Raw genomic sequence first — 27,124 nt, forward strand, 5'->3', positions numbered from 1 at the left:
ATGGATCTGAATTGGATTAGTTATGGCCGGGAGTTCGAGAGAATACAAAGCGAAGCGGATTGACCTAACAGTTTAATTCCGGTAAGTTTTGACCATCCAAAGTACGGTTCGTTTGGACGGTTGAATTTTTACCGGAGAGTTGTGGGCCCATGACGGGCGGACCGTGGACTGTGCGCGGTGGTACTCTAGATATATGTAACTACGGACGGAAGTGGATTGCGTGTCGTGCCACACACCACCGACCTTGGTGGTGTGTTTACCTCGCCGAGTTCTATTGACCATGTATGTGTTATACCACACCGTCATCCCAGGTGGGGAATCATTCCCGGGCGTGAGCCAAAAATGAAGCAGATCGCTCAAGTGGATCACACCACAAAAAGCAGCAGGGACAATGATCCGTACCGTTGAAACCTTCCTAGGGCCCACCATCATGTTTATTTTCCATCCAGGCTGTTCATGAGGCCAAACAGATCTAGATGGAGGGAAAAAAACAAATATCAGTTTAATCCAAAACTTCCGTGGCACCTCAAAAGTTTTCAATGGTAGACAATCACTTACCACTGCTCCATGTGGTATGGTCCACTTAAGCTTTGGATCCGCTTCATTTTTTGGATCATGTCCAAAAATAATTCTGCAAAATGGACGGACGGTTTGGATATAACAAATACATTATGACGGAACCCACATAACTTGGTGACGTCGACACACCACCTAAGTCCATGGTGTGCGGCACATCACTCAAACCACTTGGACGGATTTGTGGTGACCCAACAAACGTGTCTATCTGGTGTCAGAGCCTATGGGGCCACTGTAATGTATGTGTCTTATCCTCCCCATCCACCCATTTTATTTTAAGGCATGAGCTCAAAATTGAAATGTATACAAAGTTCAAGTGGTCTACACCAGGAAGTAGTGGTTATTTAATGCCTACCATAGTAAACTTTGAAAGTTTTGGATCAAGCTCATATTTATGCTTTCACTTCATCCAAATCCGTGTGACCTAATGAACTGATTGGTTGACAATAAACAACACTGGGCTGTAGGATGATTTCAATGCTGAGCATAAGTATCCTATTGTTTTCTTTTGTGTGGTCTACTTGTAGATAATAGTTCAATTTTGGGTTGCCTTAAACTGAGTTGTTAAAATAGATGGATGGCATAGATAAAACACATACATCACGGTGGGCCCCACGGAGTCCTAACAACATGTAGCAAAGCTGGGAGGGTCACGCCCAGTCCGCCTCCTAAAACATGGGCTTTTCTCATTTGTTGGGGAATTGCAGCATGGCGATTGGATCAATCGGGCAAGTGTAAGACCCAGTTGAGATGGTGGGCCCTGCCATCTGAAAGAAAAATGATCATAACCATTCAAGGTAGAATCGAATGTAAGCCGGTAGAGACAATAATAATAATAATAATAATAAAGTAGAAATTCTTTGAAGGGGATTTCCTAGCTCTCTTCCAGGTCATCCGTTGTGGGTGGAGAAACTTTCCAATGCAAAGGAACCATATGCTTTTGATAGTGATGCTAACACAACAGCGAAATCTTGTCTTCCTCATTGCAAATCATATAATAATTTGGTACAATTGGGAATCAAAAAGAGTTTTGTTTATCTTTAAAAAAAGGTTCAATTCCTGTTGGTATATTAATGGAAATTACAGAAGACTTCAATGATAATCTACTAGCATTTCTAAATCTCATTGTAAAGTTGCCCGTTTCTGTTCTTGTATTTGAAATGTATCAGATTTCAAATCATAGATGGAGGTGAGTCCTTACCCTTAGTTATGTTCAGATTAGTATTTGAATTTGGTCATTAAATCAACTTTGATATCACGAATTAGTGTACATATGGGATATTCGATGGAATGATTATAATAAGCTTATTGAAATATATACTTTGGCCATAAATGATGAAATTCCCAACCTCAGGTGGAGCCACAAGCATCGGATCACAAATAGGTGACTTACCAACATTATTTTAACTATCAATTTACATGGTCAATGTTTTAAACGGCTCGGATCATACTATTGATATAATTTTGGTGATGCAGTTGATGATTTAATTGTTTTTTAATATTATTAGCATGCTACGTGCTTGCAACTCTCCTGCTGTTGTAAAGGAGTAAAAACTGGAATTTGATTTCGAAGACCATCTAAAGAAAAAGATTTCAAAACATAATAAAATTGTTTATTTCAAATACTTCCGAATCCACACAGCCAAATGATTTTTGAATTCCAAGCCCTCAAATCTACATTACCAAATGCTCCATTATAAGAATTATACCAAGATAGGAATCTATATGAGAGCTTCAAGAATATACTAGATCCAGTTTAAATGAAAAGAAAGGAGATGTAATGTCGCGCCCCGAAATTCGAGTACAGAGTGTGCACCATCAAACTCGAGTTTCGAATCGTAACTCATACACAAAGTGTATTAATTTCATTCCATCATACGATTATTCATCTACCTACTATCTCTACCGTAGATATAAATTCCATTTATACTAAGAAGCATATTATAAACAAGAGATAATCATTTATTTCAAATAACCAATCATAAACATAGTTAAGGACCCTCTATTCGGGGTTTTATGAAATGAAATAAACGTATCCAACAACTTGAAAGAATTAATTAACAATCTAAAAAAATCAAATATAATTAAAGTAAAAATAAAAAAAAAAAATCATGGCTACTTTAAAGCAGTAATTTCTTCCTCTGCCAAGTAGGGTCACGTGTTCCTTAAATCCTCTTCCGGCTCGGCCACGTATTTCTATTCTTGATTCACTGGCTTACCCTTATTCATATCTGTACAGTTTTTCCATTAATAAAAAGGATAAGCTGGCTAGGCCTAGTGAGAATTCTCGACATGGTTCTTTACATCAAATTATAATAGAATACTAATCATATACAATATAAAAATTTTAAAAAAAATACAAATGCAATGCATCAATACATCAAGTGGGAATCCGTCCACTTGTTGGAAACTCATCAACCCGCATCTGCCCCTTGGCAGACTTCTACCATTTGGTAGGTATAGGCAAAGCCCGCATCTACTCTTAAGTAGGATTCCACTAGTATAGTGGGCTTCTGGTAACGATTCTACCAGGATATATCATTCAGGGAGGTCCCCCATGAATCCAGCACGTGTTGTGCATGCAATTGATAGATGCACCATGTAATCATGAATCATGTATTGTATAGGTTATTTCGATTATCACATTTGAATTAACGTAGTCTAACACATTAATCAAATCATATTATTTTTAATACAGAAATTAGAATCTTTTAAATCAACTAAGAGTACATATCAATTAAATCATGACAATTAAATTAGAATAATAATACAATACATCAAAAATCCATCTATTTTAACTTGATGGATGAGAAACACATCGGGATCACTCACCTTGATGTGGTGGATATGATTCCATGAACCAACGGTTTGAATTGAATTAAGACTTCCTAAAATCACATAAATAAGAATTTTCTTTAAATCTTACGATTACACATAATGAATAAAATATATGATTTATTATTTATTTAGATCAATATTGTCCATCTAATGGTCTAATCTGTATAAAATTTAAGATTTTAATTTATTTTAATCTTAAGGAACTAATGAATAGTGATGATTTAATCACACATTTCAAAATATTTCATATAATTCTCTGTGTCAAATTGTATCTTGCACATAAAATTATTCTTACATTTTTTTTTATTTCGTTAAGGAAGAAGATTGATAGATATATGACCAGTACGGTTCATTAAGGTATCGAATTGATCTAATTCTTAAAAATATTATATAATTGACGCAGGGGAGGACGTGAGGTCGAGCACCGTCTTCCTCAAGAGGATAACTATTCCGAATCCACGGAACTTCTTTGGACTCCTCACAAAGACTTCTCGAATCCACGAGGAAAGAAAGCAGAAAATAGAAATAAATTCTAATAAATTCGAAATTGATTGATGAATTATTAAAAACGAGTTCACAACCCTTTAAATAAGGGTATCAAGCAATGGGAAAGAAATCATAATCAAACTACAACTCAAACTCCTAGAATCTACGACTTACTATAAATAGTAAACTTACTATTTATAAACGGTCGTGATGTCTACTAGTGCGCAAGGTTTTCGGCCAAAAATAGTAAGTGTCCTATTTGGCTTCACCAAACCGTTCCCCTAATTATTCTAAGCTCTTTTCACGTTGGGCGCAACTCCTAAAGCCCAACGGATGAAGAGTTATAATCAAACTAAAACTTACTATTTATAGTAAAAACGAAATTAAAACAGGGAAACGACCATCGATCAAGGGGTTTTTTGCAATTCCGGGCTGCGTAACCCGGCGTAGCAGAGTTGGTTGGCTAAAGTAGCTCGTTCTACCCCAAAATCATATATTTTACGTCAGATAACTCATTCCGGATTGCGAGATACGCCCGATCTAAGGTCCGATGGTCCGGATCACTTCTGTCGTCGACCGGGCCTTTTCTGATCCATCTTGGCCATGAAACTGTCCGCGACCCGCTCTACATCAGTCCCCTCCACTTCAAAAGAACTCGTCCTCGAGTTCTCATCATGCGCTGGTTCATGATACTCGGTCAGGTCAGCAACGTTGAAAGTTCATGAGATCGCCATGTCATCTGGAAGATCAACAACATAAGCGTTGTCATTGATCTTTCGGATGATTGGTACCGGTCCAATCTTTTTATTCTTCAACTTGTTGTACGTTCCGGTCGAAAATCGTTCTTTGCGCAGATGGACCATTACTTGGTCACCCACCTCGAACACTTTTTTATCGTTGATGCTTGCTTCTTCTACTTCTTGTTCGAGGCATGTAGCTTAGGTTGCACCTCCGTATGAATGCTCATGATCCTGTCTGTCATATGTTCTGCTGCAATGCTCATGCTTGGGAGCTTAGGTAGAGGGACCAAGTCAAGTGTGTGGCAAGGCACTCGACCATAAATAGTATGGAACGAGGACTTCCTTGTTAAGCGATTCACCATGTTTTTGAATGCAAACTCTGCTTGAGACAATGTTAAATCCTACTGCTTCGGTTTTTTTTAAACCTAAAATACATCGAAGGAGGTTTCCCAATGTGCGATTCACAACCTCAATTTAACCGTCAGTCTGTGGGTGGTAGGCGCTGCTGAACTGAAGTTGTGTATCGAATCGAGTCCACAAAGTCTACCAAAAGTGGCTTATGAACTTCATGTCACGGTCAGAAGTAATAGTCTTGGGAACCCCGTGTAGCCGCACAATTTCTCTGAAGAATAGATTCGCCACGTGTGTTGCATCGAGAGTCTTCTTGCATGGAATAAAGTGCGCCATCTTGGAGAAACGATCTACTACCACGAACACCGAATCCATGCCGCGTTGTGTTCGTGGGAGACCAAGCACGAAGTCCATAGATAAATCCTCCCAAGGGCCGTCAGGCACGGGTAACGAAGTGTAAAGGCCTGTATTATGAGATTGCCCCTTAGAGGTCTGACAAATATAATAACGTTGGACTGCCTTTCCCACATCACGTACTAATTGCGGCCAGTAATACCGGTCTTCCACAAGAGCTCGTGTCTTGTCTCGCCCAAGGTGTCCACTGAGGCCACCTCCATGTAGCTCTTGGATTATCTGTTCCCTTAGCGAACTGTTTGGGATGCACAGTCGATTTCCCTTGAAAAGGAACCCGTCTTGCATATGTAAGTCGCCGGGGTGACCTTCTTGGCATCTAACCCATGCGTCCTTGAAGTCGTCGTCATCGGCATATATGTCTTTGAGGCGCTCGAACCCGACAACCTCATTGCTCATAGTGACTAACAAAGTTGCACGGCGACTCAGTGCATCAGCTACCTTGTTCTGTTGCCCTGACTTATGTTTTAGTACGAACGTGAATTCCTGCAAAAACGAGATCCATCTAGCATGCACACGGTTAATGTTAGCTTGACTATTAATGAATTTGAGAGCTTGATGGTCCGTGTAAAGTATGAATTCCCTTTGAATCAAATAATGTCGCCAGTGCCGCAGTGCCTGGACCACCGCGTATAACTCGATCTCATATGTAGACCACTTCTTACGTGCATCGCTAAGTTTCTCGCTGTAGAAGGCTACCGGCCTACCTTCTTGAGACAAAACTCCCCCAATTCCGACATATGAGGCATCACATTCGACTTCAAACAGTTTGTCGAAGTTGGGAAGTACAAGAACCGGGGTCGTGGATAATCTGCGCTTGATTTCGGCAAAGCTCCTGTCGGCTTCGTCAGTCCACTGAAACTGCCCTTTCTTCATGCAATCTGTGATTGGTGACACAATGGTACTGAAATTTTTCACGAACCGACGATAGAATGTCGCCAGTCCATGAAAACTTCGCACTTCGTGAATATTTGTAGGAACCGGCCATTCTCTGATTGCCTTCACCTTTTCCTCATCCACCCGAATGCCCGTGGATGTGACGACAAAACTCAGGAACAATAGGCTATCAGTCATGAAGCTGCACTTTTTTAAATTGAGGTACAGTTTATTTTTAGTGAGCACTTGAAGGACCTTCTTGAGGTGTTCCATATGGGTGGTTTCGTCTTGACTGTATATCAAAATATCATCGAAGTAAACCACAACGAACCGCCTAATGAAGCTTCTGAACTTGGTTCATCAATCTCATAAATGTGCTAGCGCATTCGAAAGCCCGAAGGGCATGACCATCCATTCGTATAATCCTTCCTTGATTTTAAAGGTCGTTTTCCACTCATCACCCGACCTTATTCGAATCTGATGTAGGCGCTCCTTAGGTCCAATTTAGAGAATATTTTTGCATCCTCTAGCATGTCCAGAGATATCGTCCAACCGTGGTATAGGAAACTGTATTTTATGGTGATTTTGTTGATGGCTCATTGTCAACACACATGCGCCAACTCCCATCTTTCTTTGGAGTTAATAGAGTCAAACACATGGACTCATGCTCTCCCGAATAAGACCCTTACGGATCAACTCCTCTACTTGTCCTTGCAGAATCTCGCACTCATTCGGACTCATTCGATAATGGGGACGATTCGGTAAACTGGACCCAGGGACAAAGTCGATATGGTGTTGGATATCCCGCATGGGGGGTAACCCATCGGGGAGGTCATCGGGCCAGATTTCTTTGAATTCATGTAGCAGGGGCCTTAGTATTTCAGGGATGTTGGTAGGCTCGAGTTCTTCCCCTTTTACAATTAATGCATAAGTCTGTCCTGTTTCCTTTGATTCTTCCACGAAGTCCCGTATGGTTAAGAGAAAACGGCCCTCCACTTTAGAAGTTTCAGGTGGTCCCTCTGGATCCATAGAGGCCAATATGGTCTTTCGGCCGTCCTTGACGAAGATATATATATTATCTCGCCCTTTATGAGTGGCATCACGATCAGATTGCCAGGGCCGACCGAGTAGTATGTGACATGCTTCCATGTCGACCACATCGCATACTACTTCATCCTTATAATGTTTGCTAATTGAAAAGGATATGGTGCACCGTTCAGTTACCTTTGTTTCGCTGACCTTCTTGATCCAACCGATTGTATATGGAGAGGGATGACGCTCCGTTTTCAATTACAATTTTTTCACCATGACCTTGGAGAAGATGTTCTCGCTGCTCCCACTATCAATGATCACGTCACAAACCTTTCGATTCACCGTACACCTAGTGCGGAAGATGTTATGCCGCTGTGGATGCACTTCTTTTCTTGGCGCATATAATAGTCGCCTCACGACGAGCGACTCGCCGTGATCTTGCTGAACCCAACCTGAATCATCTGCCTCGTCCTCGGTGGTATGCTCCTGTTCTTCAATATCTGGATCTTCATAAGCGTTATCAGCACTACCATCATTGATGGCGAGGTTTGCCACTTTTCGCTGGGGACAAGTATTTGATAGGTGGCCCGGTTGGCCACAACGATAGCAGTTATCGGGCCTTGGCCGAGCATAGGGGTTCGGGATTCTACTTGGACCAGCAGCAGTTGATACGCCCCTTTGGGGTCTATCTTGCCCACTTCTCTGATCTCGGTTCTCAAACGTAGGAGGTTGAGTGCGTGCTCCTATGGGCTCCTTCCCCTTAGGCTGTGCAGTTCCCTGGGGCAGACCTGCCACAGGGATCCTTGCAGTAGGATAGGTCCGTGTGTTAGGACGTTCAAGTTGCGCTTCTGCCCGAGTAGCCAACTTGATCGCATCATTCATCATCCAGACGGACTGCATCTGGACCCGATCCTGGATAGCCATACGCAATCCACCGTTGAATCAGGCGACTTGCTGCGATTCAGTCTCGACCAAATCATTACGCGCCGCCAGGTGGTAAAATTCTTCTACGAATTCTCTCACCGACTGATTACCCTGTCGACAATTTTTGTATTGTTGGAATAATACCTGATTGTAATTGCTATGGAGGAATCGGGCACGTAGTAGCTGCTTCATCCGCTGCCAGGTGCGGATTGGTGCTTTCGTCTGCCTGGTTCGCGCGAGTTGCAGTTGTTCCCACCAAGCTGAAGCTCCTCCTTTCAACTTGTAGGCCACAAGCTTGACCTTCTTTGCTTCAGGGATGTCCATATAGTCAAAAAATCGCTCAACTTCAGAAAGCCAATCGAGGAAATCCTCAATGTGTAGTTGGCCATTGAAGCTAGGAATATCAACCCTCATCTTGAATTCTCGATCTGTTCGATCTACTCGATCGCCGTCATGTCTGGAGTGTTGGAAGATTATGTCGTCGATTTCCTCCTCACTGGAGCCCCCTTCCTCAGGAATGACCCTTGCATGCACTGCCGGTACTATCCTGCGATAAGGGCGATTAATTGGGGGTGGAGGATTGCCACCAGAACACGGAGTTGCCTTAGGTTTTCCGCCAAGAGATCCGCTTATGCGGTCGATGGAAGCTGCGACCCTTGCATGGCTTCCGATTCTCTCGTTGCACTACTTGAAAGTTGCCGCCGTTAAAGGTAAATTCTCCGGAGCACCGCCCATGGGATTGTTGCCACCGTCGTTAGAAGCCATCAATCCGAGGAGAAACCTCGCTTTGATACCAAACTGACGCAGGGGGAGGACGTGAGGTCGAGCACCGTCTTCCTCAAGAGGATAACTATTCCGAATCCACGGAACTTCTCTGGACTCCTCACAGAGACTTCTCGAATCCACGAGGAAAGAAAGCAGAAAATAGAAATAAATTCTAATAAATTCGAAATTGATTGATGAATTATTAAAATCGAGTTCACAACCCTTTAAATAAGGGTATCAAGCAATGGGAAAGAAATCATAATCAAACTACAACTCAAACTCCTAGAATCCGCGACTTACTATAAATAGTAAACTTACTATTTATAGACGGTCGTGATGTCTACTAGTGCGCAAGGTTTTCGGCCAAAAATAGTAAGTGTCCTATTTGGCTTCACCAAACCGTTCCCTAATTATTCTAAGCTCTTTTCACGTTGGGCGCAACTCCTAAAGCCCAACGGATGAAGAGTTATAATCAAACTAAAACTTACTATTTATAGTAAAAACGAAATTAAAACAGGGAAACGACCGTCAATCAAGGGGTTTTTGGCAATTCCGGGCGGCGCAACCCGGCATAGCGGGGTTGGTTGGCTAAAGTAGCTCGTTCTACCCCAAAATCATATATTTTACGTCAGCTAACTCATTCGGATTGCGAGATACGCCCGATCTAAGGTCCGATGGTCCGGATCACTTCGGTCGTCGACCAGGCCTTTTTTGATCCATCTTGGCCATGAAACTAATTCTTAAAAATATTATATAATTAATTCTTATAACACCCATGAACGATACGGATCATACTGAACGTTGTCCGTCATGAAAAAAATCTCACATTCTACACATTAGCCTCAAAGTCATGTGTATATCTTAAAATTTCATGTTTTATACTTTAACCTTAAAGTCATGCGCATACCTTTTTACATGAATGAATTAAACCTACACATTGGAAGGATTGAATACAATGAATGTCTAATGGATTCAATCCATCCAATGTATAAATCAGGTCAAATTAACTATTGCATAAAGAAAAATAAATAAATAAACTAAAAATACTAACTTGAATAAACAATTTCTAAAATCTTCCTTCCTACTTTTTTTTTGTGTTTTTTTTTTTTTATACGAAGTTTTCTTTAGTTATTTCAGTTTTGATAGAACTCTTAATCTCTTGCGTTCCCTTCTTAAGAAAGAAGGTTAGTTGGGAAACTACGAGATACAGAAAATTTTGAATAAAGAGAGATAAGAGGAAGAATAATGAGATTGATGGATCTTTTTCCACTCAAAATTTAAAATATAAAATTTAAATTTTTTAAACAAAATTTGGGAGCGTTACATGTAAACTTCACGCATAACACTAAGAAGGCTTAATAGGAGTGTTTGAAGTCTTCCAACTAGGTTTACTATTGTTGTCTGGATTAATTTAAGTGTTGTTTAATAGATGCCTAAACGTAAGTTGATCTTATTTTAGTCAACAATAATTATGCACTGGAGATCTTGATCTCTAATACATATTCATTGTCGAAACTGTTGAGTATTAGAAATCGAGATGTTTGATACATGATTTTTATTAACTAAAATAAAATGAATTCATTTTAGGCACTAATAAAATGGGGCCTCAGAATATTAGAAAAATTGGAACTTCTCCATCTATGTGAAGATGAAGGTGATAGAAATTTTCAATTTAACAGCCATAGTTAGATTGACGTTTTGGATTGGATAAACTATACAAATCAATGACTTAGAATTTGGTAAAAGCATGCATTTAGTTGTTTGAACCGCACACAAGGCTATGTCAAAAGGAAGGAGTTAGATTGTTCTAGTTTCCTAAAGGTGTGTCCTTTAAAATTTCTCTCTTGTTGCATTACATTCATTCATATCCTCACACCTTTAAAATTTCTCTCTTGTTGCATCACATTCATTCATATCCCATCTAATTTCCAGCATTGCCTTTGTGGTTTAATAGAGTATATTATAGTTGAAAAACCGTCTCTTTATTAAAAAAAGTAGTTGAAATGTTTATCAAGCATTGAGAGCTTGAGAACAGTTTAATATTGATGGCCTGAAAGCATTCAATAGATGAATGAATTGAATCTTTGGAGAGTGCAAGTAGGGTTGTGATCTTGCTGAAGATTTTTTTAAATTATTATTATTATTATTATTATTTTTCATTCTCCCTTCGAGAAAGCAAGAGTTAACTACTTCCATGAATTTTAGAATCTTTTGAACCATTTTTTGTTTGGGGATTTTATCAATACCAGCCTTGTGGTATTACCAATAGCTCTAAAAATCTGTCCTCTCGAATGTATTCTTCAGGTTGGCTTTTGATCATTTTTTGGAGAATTAGTAAACAAAAATGCTCTTATTTTGCAATGATGTTCGTGTGGAGCTTCTTCTTCTTATTCCTTTATTACATTTCTAGTATTTCTTTCTCCTTTTCAAACTTGTCCCTGTGGACCCTTCACCACGCCTTCCAATTGTGCTAACAAATTTTAAGGCCCTAAAAAAATGTTATTTTTGTTTCGATGACAACATTATCACTTATATGTTGAAGACATTTCGAATGAAGTTTTTATATTCTTTTTTGTAAAATAGTATATATTTATTTATTTTTTTATTTGAAAGTCACTTTTAGTTGTGGGTAGAGAAGGATGGTCATAATTATTGCCGTGACTCTCCAAATTTTAGAGGTTGAGCATGAATTCAATTCCTAATATTTTGAGTGTCACTTGTACTTTATAAACACATAAATTAATTATACTTTTAATTTGATATCCGAGTACTCATTAAAATAAGTTAAACTATAAAACATAATTTGAAAATGAATGTATGGAAAATAAGTTATATAATATACATTCATTCAGAGCATGTAGGGCCCAGTATAGAGTTCTCACCATGATATATGTTTTATATCCACACCGTACATCGATATGGAGAGATCATATTAGGACATAGGACATGGTCTAAAGCATGAGTCAATCCAAAGTTTGAGTGGAGCCCACCATAGATAGCAGTAGAAAGAGTGACGCTCACCATTAGATACTTCTAAGGGCAGCAAAAGTTTTCAATCAAAGGTGAGGTGATATTTGTGTTTTCGCTGTTTCACGTATGCGTTTACACATGAACAGATTGGATCGCAAATAAACATCATCGTGAACCTTAGGAAGGTTTCAACGGTGAATGTCACTCTCCCCACTGTTTTCTATGGTGGGGTCCACTCCAACCTTGGATTTGTCTCATTCTTTGCATCATGCCCTAAAATGAACTCTCCAAATGGATGGACGGTGTGGATTCAACACATACATCATGGTGGGGCCAACAGAACTTGGTGACGTCACTTCAGTAGCAAGTCTTGAATCTGCGTCCATCCATACAGGACTCCTTACCCAACCATGTCATCTTAGGGCGCCACGTGACCTAAAACCCCTAAGAAAGACTTATAAACGGGTAAACGGCGTCGCTTTCCGGAGCGAGAGTGCCTGTGGTGGAAACGAAAGAGAGAGAGGGGCCATGGCTGCATGATATTGCTCCCTTTCTCTGCCGATTCTCAGCCTCAAATATCGTGTTTCTTCCTAAAGGCGGTTTCCGGTTTTCGGATTCTGGTTTTCTCCCGAGCTGCAATCCGCCGTGACCTGAACTGAGCTTCTTCTACTAGGCGGTTTTGTCGACCTCGCAGCCGAATTGCAGGTGCCAGTTCTACTTCTGCTTGTTTTGTATAGGCGGTTTAGGGTTTCGGTTCGTTCGAGGCTGATTTCGGCAGTAAATGATCGGACGAGTACGGAAGAATCGCGTTTTCCACGGGATTTGCAGAGATTTCTTACCCCTTTTGCGAGATACTACTGGCGCTTCTCTCGATTCGGAGAGAAATTTTCATGCGAATGCGAGAAGGGTAGGGTCTGCCGAGGAATTCACTTCCGATTCTCGACTTTCTTGGACAGATCGGGTTCTATTTTTTGCGAATTCGAACCTTCATGGAGCAGAATCGAAGTTCTAGCACTGGATCTGGAAATTCCGGACACTACGGTCCGGAAATTGCCGAAACCTTCCATTTCAGCGAAGATATCCAGAGCTTGATGACGGAAAACATCCTCCAACCGGCCTTCGATCAGCCACGGGAAAACGACAGCTCTTTCACTGCCCTCCTCGGACTTCCGACTAACCAAGCCCTGGAACTTCTACACAAGCCCGAATCCGTCGAGTCTCCAGTGGTCCCATCCGGCGAGATCTGGAGAAATCAGAAGCCCGTACCGTTTTCCTTCGCCGGAACCCCTACCTTCCCTTCAAACGCAGCTCTTGTGGAGCGAGCGGCGAGGTTCTCCGTCTTCGCCGAGCAATCGCCGGAGACGAGCTCCGACCCGTCAAATTCCACTGGGAAATCGCTGAAATTGAAGGTCGAGCCAACGGATTCCCACTCCAACCCCAATTCCTTGCCGATTTTCTCCGGCCCGACGCTTCAGAATCGGCGATCGGGGAAAAGGAAAGAAGGGGAGAAGAGCAAGGTATGGAAAAAGGATGGCTTTACTATTTCTGGAAGGTGGTTTTAGGCCCTGTGAGGAGCTGAAAATTTTCCTTTTCTGGATAGGTGAAAGCGCCCGCGAAAAAGTGCAAAAGCGATGAAGAAGGAAACTCGAAGAAGAAAACGGAAGAAAGCGAGAAGCTTCCTTACGTTCACGTTCGTGCTCGTCGAGGGCAAGCAACTGACAGCCACAGCTTAGCGGAAAGAGTAATCTCCGATTATGTTTAGTTAATTCCACGATTAGATTGATAGCGACGTGTTTTAAGATAATGGGTTTTGTTTTATTTGTCGCAGGCGAGGAGGGAGAAAATCAACGCTCGGATGAAGCTCCTTCAGGAACTGGTCCCCGGTTGCAGCAAGGTGGGTCCCATGCCTTTCTCTGTGTGTGTGTATCGTAGGGATTTTTTTTTTTTGGCCAACTTCCTCTCTAAATGGGATTTTACGAAATAATGCCTCGGACGTGTGGAATTACCAAACTGCCTCATTTATTTTATTCTTTAAAAAGTGTTAAGTCGTTAATTGTGGGACCCAATAGGTACGTGTATTAAACATCGAAGGCGTCCCAGAGATGCACCCGACGATGATGATCAGATGGACATTAAATGTAAGTAGATCCACTCATTGGATGGGCCACACCATGAAAAAGATCCAAATTCACTTCTAACCATCCAATGATTTCATAGGCCAAGATGTCATAGACAGACCAAGAAAGCCCCTACTATTCAATTCTCGATTGTATTATTAAAAGATGATAATAATAATAATAATAATAATAATGAAGGGCATTTTGGTAATTCTCTCTTCCAAAAATAACCAACTGCTTAATTCGATTCACTGGGCATTATTTTGTGAAATCGCTGTTTTTTTTTTTGGAAGATATAAATGAATTTCTTTTATTGGGAAATTGATATCTATACCCACTCTTGTTAATTTGCATACAGATGCTTTCGCATTGAAAAGTACTAAAGTCTACTATTTCAATCCCAAAAAGTGGAGGTTGATATAAACCAGGGAAAGGACAAGGACCGGATACTCATCTCTACAACTCTATTCACGGGCCCACCGTGGTTTGTGTACGAATCTAACCCGTCCAAAAGGGTCGCCCCACTGAGGAAGTTGGACGCCCAAAACAGAAATACGGACCGACTATCACGTGAGGCGACCACGAGAATTTGAAGGGTTAGAGTGGATGCTTATTAATCTTTATTGTGTGGCCCACCTAATGATCGCTTGATCTGATTTTTTGGGCATCCGATTATGATAATGGCACAGGCACAAACCCCGTACGCCGATTCAGTCAGAGTTTTTTTTTTATTAAATTTTTTTTGTAACACACGCACGCACACCCCCACACACTCACGCCTTAGTGTCAGTTGAATGACATTTACACGCAGGTGAATAAGTCCACGTATATCTCCAACCTTTACACGCATGTTAATAGCCTTTCCACGCTGGGAATAAAAATTACAGGAAAGCTTTACAAAAATATGGCGTTATAAAAGAAATTAATAAGAAAATGCATGTCCAAAACCAAAAAAAAAAAAATCTTTTCAAAAACAGTTAGTTATTAATAAACCCACCCCCCCCCCCCCCCCCCAAAAAAAAAAATGCCTTCAAACAAATATTAATAATAATAAAAGCTTTTTCTACAAACGTGGATTCGGCCTCAAGGGTGAGTGGTTACTGAATCTTGACCATCCGAAACATGGGACGTATTTAGGATGGACCACGTCTAAATATCACGCTGATCAAGAAAATCCAAGTGCAATGTCAGATAGTCATCATCATCTTCCCAGTTTAATTTTTTCCTCATGCTCCATCCACAAAAGGGTCATCTATTTCGACGGTCTGGATTGGCATCAGGTATACCGTGTGCACGGCTGAAGAGTCACCACCATTGGATGGTGAGCTATGGTAGTGGTCTAAACCCTTCTTGAGGAATGCTGGTTGTACACGGCTCTTGCACACGCGCGACGGACCGTACTGGTTGTTGGTTGAAAGTTGAAACTGAAAGCCTTGCCATCCGCGACCCACACGACCAGAAATTTGGGTGGTCGGATGATGGTAACAGGTCAGTTGTAACTGGGCCCAAAAGTTGGTAGCGGTCGATTTTCTTACCTAAAATGAAGGCGTGTGTCTGGAGGTCGAAACGTTGTAATTTCCGCGGCATGGGCGACCTATGTGTCCGGATCCTCTGCTCGTCTTCCACGTGTCAATAGAAACCGTAGTCAATCTGGTGTGTAAGCTCCGTAAATAAGGTGGAAAGAAGAACTAAAACGGAAAGAAAGGATATTGGGAAATTGCTGTAAATGATATCTACAATCGCCAAATCCCCTTTACTGGAACGGAAATGTTACTTTCGTAATGAAAATTAGTCAAAGCAAATCAAACGGGGTGGCTACGAACAGTTGCTTCCAAGCTTTTCTTCCAAGTTATGACATCGTAGCCATACATCTCTGTCCTTTTTTAATTATCGGCTCCCCTTAGTCAAAGCAAAGCAAATCAAACGGTTTGGATCACTGATCTACTGGCCCACCTGTAGCTGCTGGGGACGTGACGTTTACTCTTTGACTATTTTGCATAGCAAACGGTTTCGTCGTTCACGTGTCCTATCTTTCGAGTGTCGAGTGGGACGCCAGTTACGTGTAAACCTGATACATGGAGTGTAATCCAAAGGTCTACAGTGTCTGCCGAGATGTACGTGTGACGTGTACGCGCCAATCAATTCCGTCAAATCATTTTAAAATGCGGGGCAAAAAATAACTCGGATCCAAATTTCAAGTAGGCCGACGTAATAAGAAATAGTGGAATTATATGTCCACCATTCAAAGCTTGTTACATCCGATTGAAGTTTTGGTACAGAAGTTTTGGATGAGGATGATATTTGCGTTTTTGGTGACTTAGTTGAAATTTAGTTTTTGAAAAAATTAAATATTTAAAATTTTTGTTTTGCCTTCAAAAAAACAATGTTAAAAGTTTTCAAAGGAAAAGAACGTTTTGTCTTTAGTCCAACGTTAGAAATGAAAAAAGAAATTGTGTTATATGTAAAGTTGTATGAAGTATTCTTATTTGAAGTTTTGAAAGTTTAGATGATCGAGTATTCCAGTGCACGCTTAGGCGTAGACAGTATGATTGTAATAATGCTAGTTAGCTCACTTTGTAGTTCGCACGTGCATATCATGTCACAAAGTGGTCGAAATATTAATCCAACAATCATATTTTTCGATCCAACAATCTAAAATGACTCAAATTCATTGTCGACGGTTAGAAATCTTTTTCAAACGTTATGCGGTCCTCTCCCCTTATACCAATAGCCTTATCTTGAAAGCAATTCGCTTCTAAAGAGAAATTTTATACGATTACTCAACCTGTGCTAAAAAGAATTATTTAAAAAAAAAAAAAAAATTAATTTTCCAGTTTTTCCAACATATTTCACAACAAAATAAAGTAAGAAGGTTTCAACAGATTGCATTTTCATCTCACTGTTTCGTGTGGTTCACACGAGTTCGAAATCTGCCTCATTTTGCGGACATGCAGTGGGCCGTGGGGTAACACCGCACTGGCTACAAAAAATTCCACGAAAAGTTAGTGGCAGGACTGTAATTTTATCGCAGATGCCATCCCCTCTTCTTGGGAGCAGATCAGGTGTGACCGGGGTAACACCCCTGGGGCCACGTTGATGATTTGTTGTATATGCACTCGGTTCATCCGTTTTTCCAGCCCATTTTAGAAGTGGACCTAAAAATTAACCAGATCTGAATCTTAGGTGGACCACATCACAGGAAACAGTGGTGATTGAACGGCCACCATTAAAACCTTTCTAGGGTCCACCATTATGTTTATTTGCCATCCAGACATGGATAAAGGGAAAATATATGAATCAGCTTGATCCATAACTTGTGGCCCACAGAAAGTTTTTAATGGTCAGACACCACTGTTTCCAGTGGTATGGTCCACCTAAGATTTGGATCTGCTTAACTTTTGGGATCTTGAAAAAACAAATGGTCCGCATGGATATACAACATATTCATCAATCTGGCCCCACACGGTCAGGATAACACCCAATGAGTTGTTTTCCGGATAACACTAATCCGTTTCTCCTGTTTGGAAAGGTAAGGTAGATTAGAGTTTCTCGGCACTTGACCTTTGGTGGTAATTATTTCTGAGAGGATAGTTCAACTTATTACTCTCAAAATTATAATGATTCGAAAGTAGAGAAATTATTTCCTGCACGATCCTGCACCCCTCTTTGCGGTACAGGGTACCAGTAGGTGATTGGTTCTTTCCGATATCATTATTTTCTGCTTGGAATATTTAGGAGGACACTGAGTCCGTGGGCGCGACCAGGCTGAGACCCAGGAACCCGGTACCCTGACCATGGGGCCCACCACGACATATGTCTTGTATATCTATTCTGGTCATCTGTTTTTCCAACTCATTTTGTAGCATGAGCTCTAAAGTGAAGCAGATACAAATCTCTGGTGGACCACCCCACAGGAAACAGTGGTAAATGACTACTCGAAAGTTTTGGATCAAGATGATATTTATGTTGTCCCCTCATCCAGGTCTGTGTGAGCTTATCAACAGGTTGGTTGGCAAATAAACATTACGTTGGGGCCTAGTAAGATTTTAATGGTGGACCTACCTTTTTGTAGGCCCAAAAGTTTGGATCAAGCTGATATTTGTATTTTCCCTCCATCTAGGTATGTGTGGAGCTTATCAACAGATTGGATGGCAAATAAACATTACAGTGGGCCCTAAGAAGTTTTAACTGGTGGGCGTTCAATGACCACTGTTCCCTGTTGTGGTGGTCCACCCGAGATTTGTCTCTGCTTCATTTTTGAGCTCATTCCACAAAATGAGTTGGAAAAACGGATGGATGGCCTAGATATATATTACGCATGCACTGATGTGGGCCCTACAGTCAGGGTATCGTCCACATAAGCTGGTTCCAGGGTCCCAGCCATGCCCGTCCCGAGTCCGGGATCCAAGTCTAACTCAATTATCAATCGGGCCCAAATATAAGTGCGTAACTGACTTAAACTAGGTAGGGTACTTGGGGTGTCTGGATCCCCCAATTGAAGTCCCATCCCCTGATTTTTCAAAATTGGGATTTTACCGCAAAATAGTTACCAGTGGGGCCTACATCCTAAGATGGTTCATTGGTACCATTGGACCATCCATATTAATTAATTAGGCTTTAATGACTATATCCTCACCTGTGATTGTCAGCTATTGAAAATTCTCTCCAGTTATCTGACTTCAGCTGCACACTGTGATATTCAGAATTACCCATTCATTATAGTGGCCCGCATAACATAGCATCCAGTACATGGACTCTTCCTTTGAAGCGTCTGTCACCCATTGGATGGTGACATTCATCCAATCAGCATAAATCTTCAAGTTCTGGCATAAATTAGTTCAAATTAAACTCAGTGAATTTTGTTACTTACCGTCACGGACTCAATGTCTGAAAATAAGATTCGTTGAGGAATCATAATCTCTGATTCATGGACACTTGTTTGTTGGAAATAGTAACATTGGATAATTTTTTATTTTAACGGTCCAATAATTGTCCACAGATCTGATATTCAGATAATCAGATAAGCATAATTTTTAGTCATGATGCGTTTAAACTAGCAATCATGAATTGAACACTTCAATTTAAATTGCAATCTAAGTATGCGATTTCTAAGCAATTTATAAATACATGCATATCTTCCATCACGCTCTGCCTGAGTATTAGTTTTTCTCTTACTGATGAAGAAGTGGCCTCTGAAAAAAAATTGCAGATTTCCGGTACGGCATTGGTGCTGGACGAAATCATCAGCCACGTACAATCTCTACAACGTCAAGTAGAGGTCAGTAAGACGCACGTCTAAATTATTTAAGCAAAAATTACCAAAACCCCCCTCGAATATCCATGAAAATCGCCTCCCCGAGGCGGATGCTCAAGGGTAATTTGGTCAATTCGGTTCTAATGGTTTCGCCTTCATGTTTCAGTTCCTATCCATGAAGCTTGCTTCGGTTAACCCAAGGATAGACTTCGGCAACCTTGACAGCTTCTTTTTATCTACGGAGGTAGCACTAGCATTTTTCTCTGTAAAAATAACCTAATTTGAGGAGTGATGAGTGCAGTTGATGGAGATCCCATCCGTTCATCATGCAGACCCACTGTATAGATAGCTAGCCCAAGGAATGGTTGGCCACAGACTTGCAAAAGAAATCAATGAGAGGTCCATATTCATCGTGCACATGTGGCTTACCTGATGAGTGGGCAAGACTCTTCTTTTAGTGATGATGCTTGCTATGAATGTTCCAGATCTCGATCGTGGCATGCCTGCCATGTTAGCACATCTGCCACTATTCTCTTGAATCCACTTACAATTCCCTCAAATGCCATCTTCCAATTCTATTCTGGTTTTTCAACTTGCAGAATGGAAGTCTCACAACAGGTAACGGAATGGTAGCGCTTGACCCACTGCTGTTGCCAGAATTCCAGCTTAACACATTGAGACGGCAGCAGCAAGCTGATGCAGTACTCCCACAGTCATGGTGGGAAAGAGGAGACAACCCCGTCTTTATCTCTCCCGACTCAGGTTACAACTCAGCACTTTCAGGTTTGTTTACGCAGAGTTTCTAAATTCCCCCAATCTAATTGGTTTTAATGACACTAAAATTTTGAGGCCTACCTGCTCAATGCTCAAATGACGCATTCACCCAGCAATATGAGCCGTCCATCAGGTGGGGTTCACTTTTTAGGTCCCTATTGGGACCGGCCCCACACAAGCCACTTAAACCCGTGCTGATGATTATTTGCCCCTTGAGAGCTACTGTGGCTAGCTAGTCTGAGATCCGAGCTGTTCATCAGGCCCTGTCATTTTGTGTGATGCCTGGACCAAAAGTTAGACCTGTTGCTACGTCACATGAGCCACAACTCTATTAAGTAAATTATTTGTTAAAGGAACTGATCATTGGTACATATTTAGAATAGATATGTAGCGCAACTGATGAGTGGGCCTGCTTTTATTGGTCCTGTATGCATATGCGGTGGGGTTTGCACGTTGAAAAGTACCTGGATGGCTGGATCTCACTTGCTTATGCTCATGGGCCCAGATCCATAGATGTCCAGAATGTCGTCCAACGAGGCCAGTTTGTGATCTTTTACACTCCGTGGAATTAATACCTTCCTTTTTTCCAATCTAATTTATTACTAGAGGTTTTCTACACTAGATCCCAATGTATTGCAAACCGACATGCAGGACTCTAGCATTTGGGTTGGTCCTTTTAATTGATCAGAACCATTTATACGATGGACCTCAGGGTACAATGTAGATGGGTACCCGAAAAGCCTCTCAGAGTAAAATACTTAAACCCTTGCTAATTCAAGGGTTTAAGTACACCATCTATCTGGGAATTATTGAAGGCTCCAAAAATTCCAGTCCATGACTTTTTCTTTTCTTTTTTCTTTTTCTAGTCCAGTTCTGATCCTGCCTTATTGGGCACGGTTTGTGCTGAGACTACATGTCTTGGGCTGGACCCGATTTTTCAGGCCCAATGACTAACTGGGCGGTACCTTTATTCTTTTCTTTTGTCCCACAGTTTTGGCTTGGGCCAGTCTTACTTTTTTGATACTCTTGCCCCGAGATCATTTTTGGTTGGACCGTTGCCTCCAACCTGGCCCTTGCGATGACATCAATGGGCCAGGCCAGTCCAAATGACCGAACTAACCTTGGAAACAGTGTTCTTGAGAAGCACCATTCCCCCCCCCCCCCCCCCCAATGAGTCCAAACGGGCTATTGGATTGAATTTCATTTCTTTTTGTTATTTTTTCATGCAGTTTCTCTACAGTCGAACGGCTTGAAAATGGAACTTTGAAGAAGCTGGAGTAGAGATGGGTTGGTAGCTTGAGCAGTAGTGTACATATCAGAAATATTGTTAGGAACGTAGGTGCCAATAGCTCTCAACATATTCTTAGGGTTGCCATTTCTCTGCTGTTTTGGCAGAATCGAGCCAAACCCTAATTTTTCATTTTAAGTAGAAAGAGAAAAATGAAATATTATATATTGTTATATATAATTAGTTAGTACTGTCTTCTAATCTTCTCAGTCCTGTTTTCATTGGTGGTCTCATTAATTGGCATTTTAAGGGCCGTTGGATGTTATATATACTTAGTCTTTAAGAAGGCTCTTATACTCTGGCACTCTGAAATTGTACCCAGGGACATGTATTTAACTCAAATTGATCTAACTAAATTGTGGAACTCACTGTGGCTATGTCATAGTCCCAAAGATTGGTTGAGCAATCATTAAACTATGATTTGGTGGGCACCTATTTGTTGAAATAGGGCCGTTTGATGTTTTTTTCATTTTTATCTTACAATCCTACACCGTAACCAAATGAGTGTGATTTTTAGTTCTTTGTTCATGATACATCTAACGCGGCAATATGACATAATTTGACCACCTATGCAACTTCTAAGTGCCTGCATATCATCCATCAGATTCTGCCAGATTATCAATGGCTGTTCTCATCTGTTAGATCTACCTAAATGGATGGCCACTAACCCTTGGATCTGTAGCGAGCAAACCAACAGTTCAGAAAAGATTATCATGGTGCATATTCAATGGAAATGAGCCTAAGATTGGATGGATATAGGTTATTCGAAATGTGGGGCATGATCTATCCATAGCAGGCCTATCCTATCAATGGTCTGTATCACCTAGACGATGACGAGATTGAGACGAGCGCAGATGATGCATGATGCTTTCATTACGTAGTCTACCGATTTTACTATTTTCATGTAATTGTAAATGCGTTTGAGATATCGGATTGCTCTCTATTTTCATGATGCTTTCTCAGAGAAGGGTTGTTTTCAGTGCATCTGCCAACGCGACCTACTTATAGAAGAATGGGCCATTCATTGTGGCACTCACATTGGCTTGTCATTGTTTGGAAAGTGTGCCACACGTACCAGTTGGACAAATAATAATAATTGGTCTACATTTTTAACGTGCACACGTGTGATCTGCTTTGTGAGTAGTCCAGCCTAAATTGGCCGCCTGATGACCGACCACAAATTGCCTCTTCAACTTTATGGTTCCAATTATATCATCTTGTCTTTTATGCAGATTTGATAGTTTGCCATTCGATCCAATAATGTAATTTCAGCGTACATTACATTGATCTGATCCAATGGTGATATGTCGGGAGTTAAAGGGGCAATGGGCCAGCTGACTCAACCGTCAGCATGGCCCCCCTAAGTTAGGCTGTTAAGTCTAGGCCAGTGTCTTGTTGTACCATATTTCTAAGATTATTCTTAGAAAACCCAATTGAAAAATATAGGAAAGAAATATATAACACGTTAAAGATTTTTAAGAATACTTGAAGTGCTTTTTACATAATCACAGTTGACAGGATGATAAGACAGAGTAGTTGAGAGGTATTTAAAAGCAAATCAAGTGGCCTAAGAGGCATTTAAGAGGTGTGGCAAGAGGTGTCTAATGGTAGACTGAGCGGCTGAGAGAACTCAGGAAACAAAATGCAGCCAAGAAGTTTAATCATGCAATCGAAACGGAAAGATGCGGAGAGTGTTTGAGTGGAATGCAAATGAGCAACTAACAAAAGAAATGGAGGCAATATGTGGTCCAAGGATGAATGACGATTGAGTGAAACAAGTCTTGGCCAACAGAAGAAGAATCATCATGAAAAGAAATGCAACAAAAGAAGAGTTTGAAAGACTTTTTGCCCAAAGTAACTATTGCAATAATTAAATAAGGGTTTGAAAGAACAAGTTGCAACAAAACTCGGTAAATAGCAAAGAAAATCAACAGAGTAAAATATCCCAATCCAATCACGACAATATTAAAAACAAGTAAACTTATCATATCAGTTTACTTTATCTCAACTTATCTTAAGAGTAATAGTAATCAAGTAGTAGTAATTCTTAGTTATATCTTTTAATTGAAATATAAGTATATGTTTATAGGTTGTATTTGTTCTTTATCCAATGTTAAGTAGTTATTTTAATAGATGCATTTTTATAGTTGTTCTTAGCGGTTGATTATGAGTTTTTACTTTTATTTAATTTGCACAGGTATTTTAAAAGTTCTTTCTTGTGGAAGACACAAAGTTACCAATCTTTAAAATTAAATTTTTTTTCAAAAAAAAAAAAAAACTCAACTTTGCAATATTTGTTATTTGATTATTATTAAATTATGTTGGGATTTGTGCTGCAGAATCATACAGATTTGGATCTAGGATAACAATCCAAGAGCACCAAGCAAACACAAGAAAACATAAAGATTTAACGTGGAAAATTCTTTCGGAAAAAAATCATAGCACAAAGTAACAGATCTTCACTATGAAAATAGAAATTACAAAGAGAGAAGATTTACCTGATTGGAACAACTTCGAATCTTATCATTATTGCACTTTTTGAGAACCCTATAATTCTTTTAGAAACCTTTGGAATACCTTTAGGAAGCTTTATAATATTTTAGAAAGGCCATAAGGACTCCTATTTATATTTTAGAAAACTCCACTTATGCACATCTCTAGAAACCGCCTCAAATTTACGCAGTCCGCGTACAAACCACGCACCATCTGCGTAACCCTCGACTAGTCGAAGGAGGGCTTCAACTAGTCGAAAGGACCTTCGACTAGTCGAGCCAGTCTCTCGACTGGTCGAACAGTGTGGACTAAAAGATTTAAGACATATTCCAACAACAAATTTCACGAGTGGTTGTGTAAGTGACCAATCTTCTTAGAATCTAGTCATATATATATACTTATTTTGGCGCTTGGGTTATAATTGATTAATTCGCATTAAATCGTTGTATTGATTTTGGCATGCCCATACAATAAAAAACAAACCGAGCAACCAACATACTTAGATTCAATTTGGCCTTAGCCAATGATGAATGGCCCACTCCAATGATCAAGTGGCCCGCCATCATACGCAAAGAACGAACGGCTTAGCTACACCTGTGAGCAGTTTCCATTAAAGGCACATATTCTTTAGAGGCACTTCCGGATCCTCCATATCGATGTTACAAACTTTTGATCATAAAAAAAATCTTAGATTGGATAATTTTCAAACGCTTGATCAATTCGCTAATAGGACCATGACCAGGGTCTTTTTAGCCCGATTTAGGCCCTAAGAGCAAAAACCATTTCGGCCGTACCCGGCGCCATTATCTGCCCTAAAATAAGCCTAGTAAGCGACCTACCCCTGCAAATTACAGGAAGACTTTCAATTCTGACAACTGGCCCATCTTTTGGTAATCTAGGACAATTTGTCTGTTGCAATCCAGTGTGGATGGACCATGCCCCCAACGATTCACGGAATAAAAAGAATTCTAGCTGTCAATCTCGGGACATTTCTCTTTTCAATCGTCTATTCATATGCAGATAGATATGAAGCTTACATTTATCATATTGGAAGGATTTGTGCATATAGCTCAGCCACAGAAGATAACGAGTGTCTAACGGTTTAGAATATCGAACAATGGGCCCCACTTGTCAGAACTGAGAATGTGCTTATATGGTGCAAAGACTGTCATAGCTTATGATATAATCATTCCTACCAAACCAATCGTGTGCACAAAAATTCTTCTTCAACAAATTCCAGCTCGGATTCTCTGCAGCGGTTGTAGAGTAATACAATTATCCTCGTGCGGCCCAATGTGGTTTTGTACAAAATCCAACCGTCCAGAAGAGTCGTCCCACCAACAATCTTAGATACCCTAAAATTAATACCTATTCAATTATCATTCGGGCCACCACATAAATTTCAAAAAAATTCAGTGGATATCTTTTTTTGCTCACCTAATGATTTTGTGGACATGATTTTTGGTCCATCCAACAATAATGCTGGGAATCAGTTGATAAGCCAGGTTGAATGGCATCCATACAACGGGCGTGGACCCTTTGCAGCAGGTGAATAACATTTACAGGTAGGTGAGTAAAGTCCACCCATGTTAATAACTTTTACACGCAGGATTCGGAGTCGTTATCCACAACCAACTGCCGAAATCTTTTCAACGGGTAGAAGATTTTAGGCGATGATTAGTATAGAGGATGGAGTAGTTGGGTCATTAGATGTACGTTCAGATTGAAGGGCATATGGTTAAAATGCTTCCCTTTTTTCAGGCCAATATAGCAAATATGTATAATATCTGATCCGTTGAAAAGGTCGATCATACTATGATGGTACTCTGATGTGAAAAAAAAAAAAGAAAAAAAAAAAAGACTGATTCACTACTCATTGGCTGGGTCATACCAGTAAACTAAGTTTCATTTTATGTCTCGTTCGGTGAGGGTATCTACCCGATTTTTGCGTCATGTGATCCTCGTGAAAGGGTCAGGTTTTTTCACCAATAAGATATTCTATAAAAGTGACACGTTGGCGGAAATGAAAGGGATGTATATGAAGTGAATATACATCGGTTGTATGTGCTTATGTCCCTCTTCTAGATCCAATGACTAGATAAGATAAATAAATAAATGGATAGGCTTAAAAGGGGAGCCGATTAGATATTACTCGGGTAACACATTTGTGGGAGTTTCCCTGACCGTGGGGCCTACATGGATGTAGTTGTTGTATATCCACTCCGTACATCAGTTTTTTTCAGATCATTTTAGGGCATGGTAAAGAAAAGTTGAAGAAGATCTAACTCTCAAGTGGACCACACAGTAGGAATTCGATTTCCACCATTAAAAACTTCTTGTGGGTAACGAATTTTTTGATCAAGCTGATATTTATTTTTATCCTTTGTTCAGGTCTTTGTGAACTTATGAACAGGTTGGATGGAAAATAAACATTACAGTGGGCCCTAGTAAGTTTTTAACAAAGTGTTCAATGACAAATGTTTCCTGTAGTGTGGTCCACTTGAGATTTGGATCTGCTTCATTTTTTGTACCATTCCCTAAAAGAACTGGAAAGATTGATGGACGGCGTAGATATACAACATATACATCAAGGTGGGCCCTACGGTCAGGGAAACACTCATTAACATTACCCCAGTAACCCCTGATCCACTCCCGCAGCCCCGCTTGACAATAAACTCAATAAATTTGCGACTGTGGATCCCACCTTTTATCCAGCTGTTTTTATAAAGCAATACAAACTTACTTTGGGAACTTACACCTTCTCGTACGGAAAACGAATTTGGGAACGAAAATACCCCTCCCTTCCTCGAAAGACGAGCGCCGACGCTCCTCCAACTGAGAGTTGTACGAACGGCTCAAAAGGGATCAAAGTTACATGGCCCCACAGCTATGTTTTTATTATATCCACAACGGTCATCCATATTTCCAGATCATTTCGGAGCATTATCTTAAAAAAAATAATAATAAATCCAAAGATCAACAGGACCACACCACAAAGAGCAGCGGGAAAACTGATTTTCATTTTCACCGTTAAAAATTTTGTAGGCCCACCATAATATTTATTTTCCATCCAATCTATTCATAAGTTCACAAAGGCCTCGATGAAGAGGAAAAAAAAATTCATAATGATCCAAAACTTCTGTAACCCTTAAAAGGGTTTCAATGGTAGACGTTCAATTCCCCACTGCCTTTTATAGTGTGGTCCACTTGATAGTTAGATCTGTCTTAT

At 40.4% G+C, this 27,124-nt stretch overlaps 1 protein-coding gene across 1 annotated transcript; it reads left to right on the plus strand.

The window, feature by feature from the left end:
- The first annotated feature begins 12,447 nt into the window (after positions 1-12,447).
- Positions 12,448-21,766, plus strand: LOC131220776 (transcription factor bHLH48-like). Its single transcript, XM_058215617.1, has 7 exons — positions 12,448-13,486; positions 13,570-13,710; positions 13,798-13,863; positions 19,296-19,364; positions 19,507-19,584; positions 19,940-20,123; positions 21,344-21,766. Exons 1-7 carry the CDS (start codon positions 12,959-12,961, stop codon positions 21,379-21,381), a joined length of 1,104 nt encoding a protein of 367 aa, XP_058071600.1. The 5' UTR covers positions 12,448-12,958; the 3' UTR covers positions 21,382-21,766.
- Positions 21,767-27,124: the final 5,358 nt, after the last annotated feature.

Source organism: Magnolia sinica, chromosome 1 (assembly GCF_029962835.1).
Source record: "Magnolia sinica isolate HGM2019 chromosome 1, MsV1, whole genome shotgun sequence".
In the NCBI taxonomy this organism is placed as follows: Eukaryota; Viridiplantae; Streptophyta; class Magnoliopsida; order Magnoliales; family Magnoliaceae; genus Magnolia; species Magnolia sinica.

Excerpts from the sequence above, each read along its gene's own strand:
- LOC131220776 (XM_058215617.1), top strand. The coding sequence starts at position 12,959 with ATGGAGCAGAATCGAAGTTCTAGCACTGGATCTGGAAATTCCGGACAC. Across the intron at positions 13,487-13,569 it reads AAGAAGGGGAGAAGAGCAAG|GTGAAAGCGCCCGCGAAAAA; the intron begins GTATGGAAAAAG and ends TTTTCTGGATAG. Across the intron at positions 19,585-19,939 it reads GCTTCTTTTTATCTACGGAG|AATGGAAGTCTCACAACAGG; the intron begins GTAGCACTAGCA and ends TTCAACTTGCAG.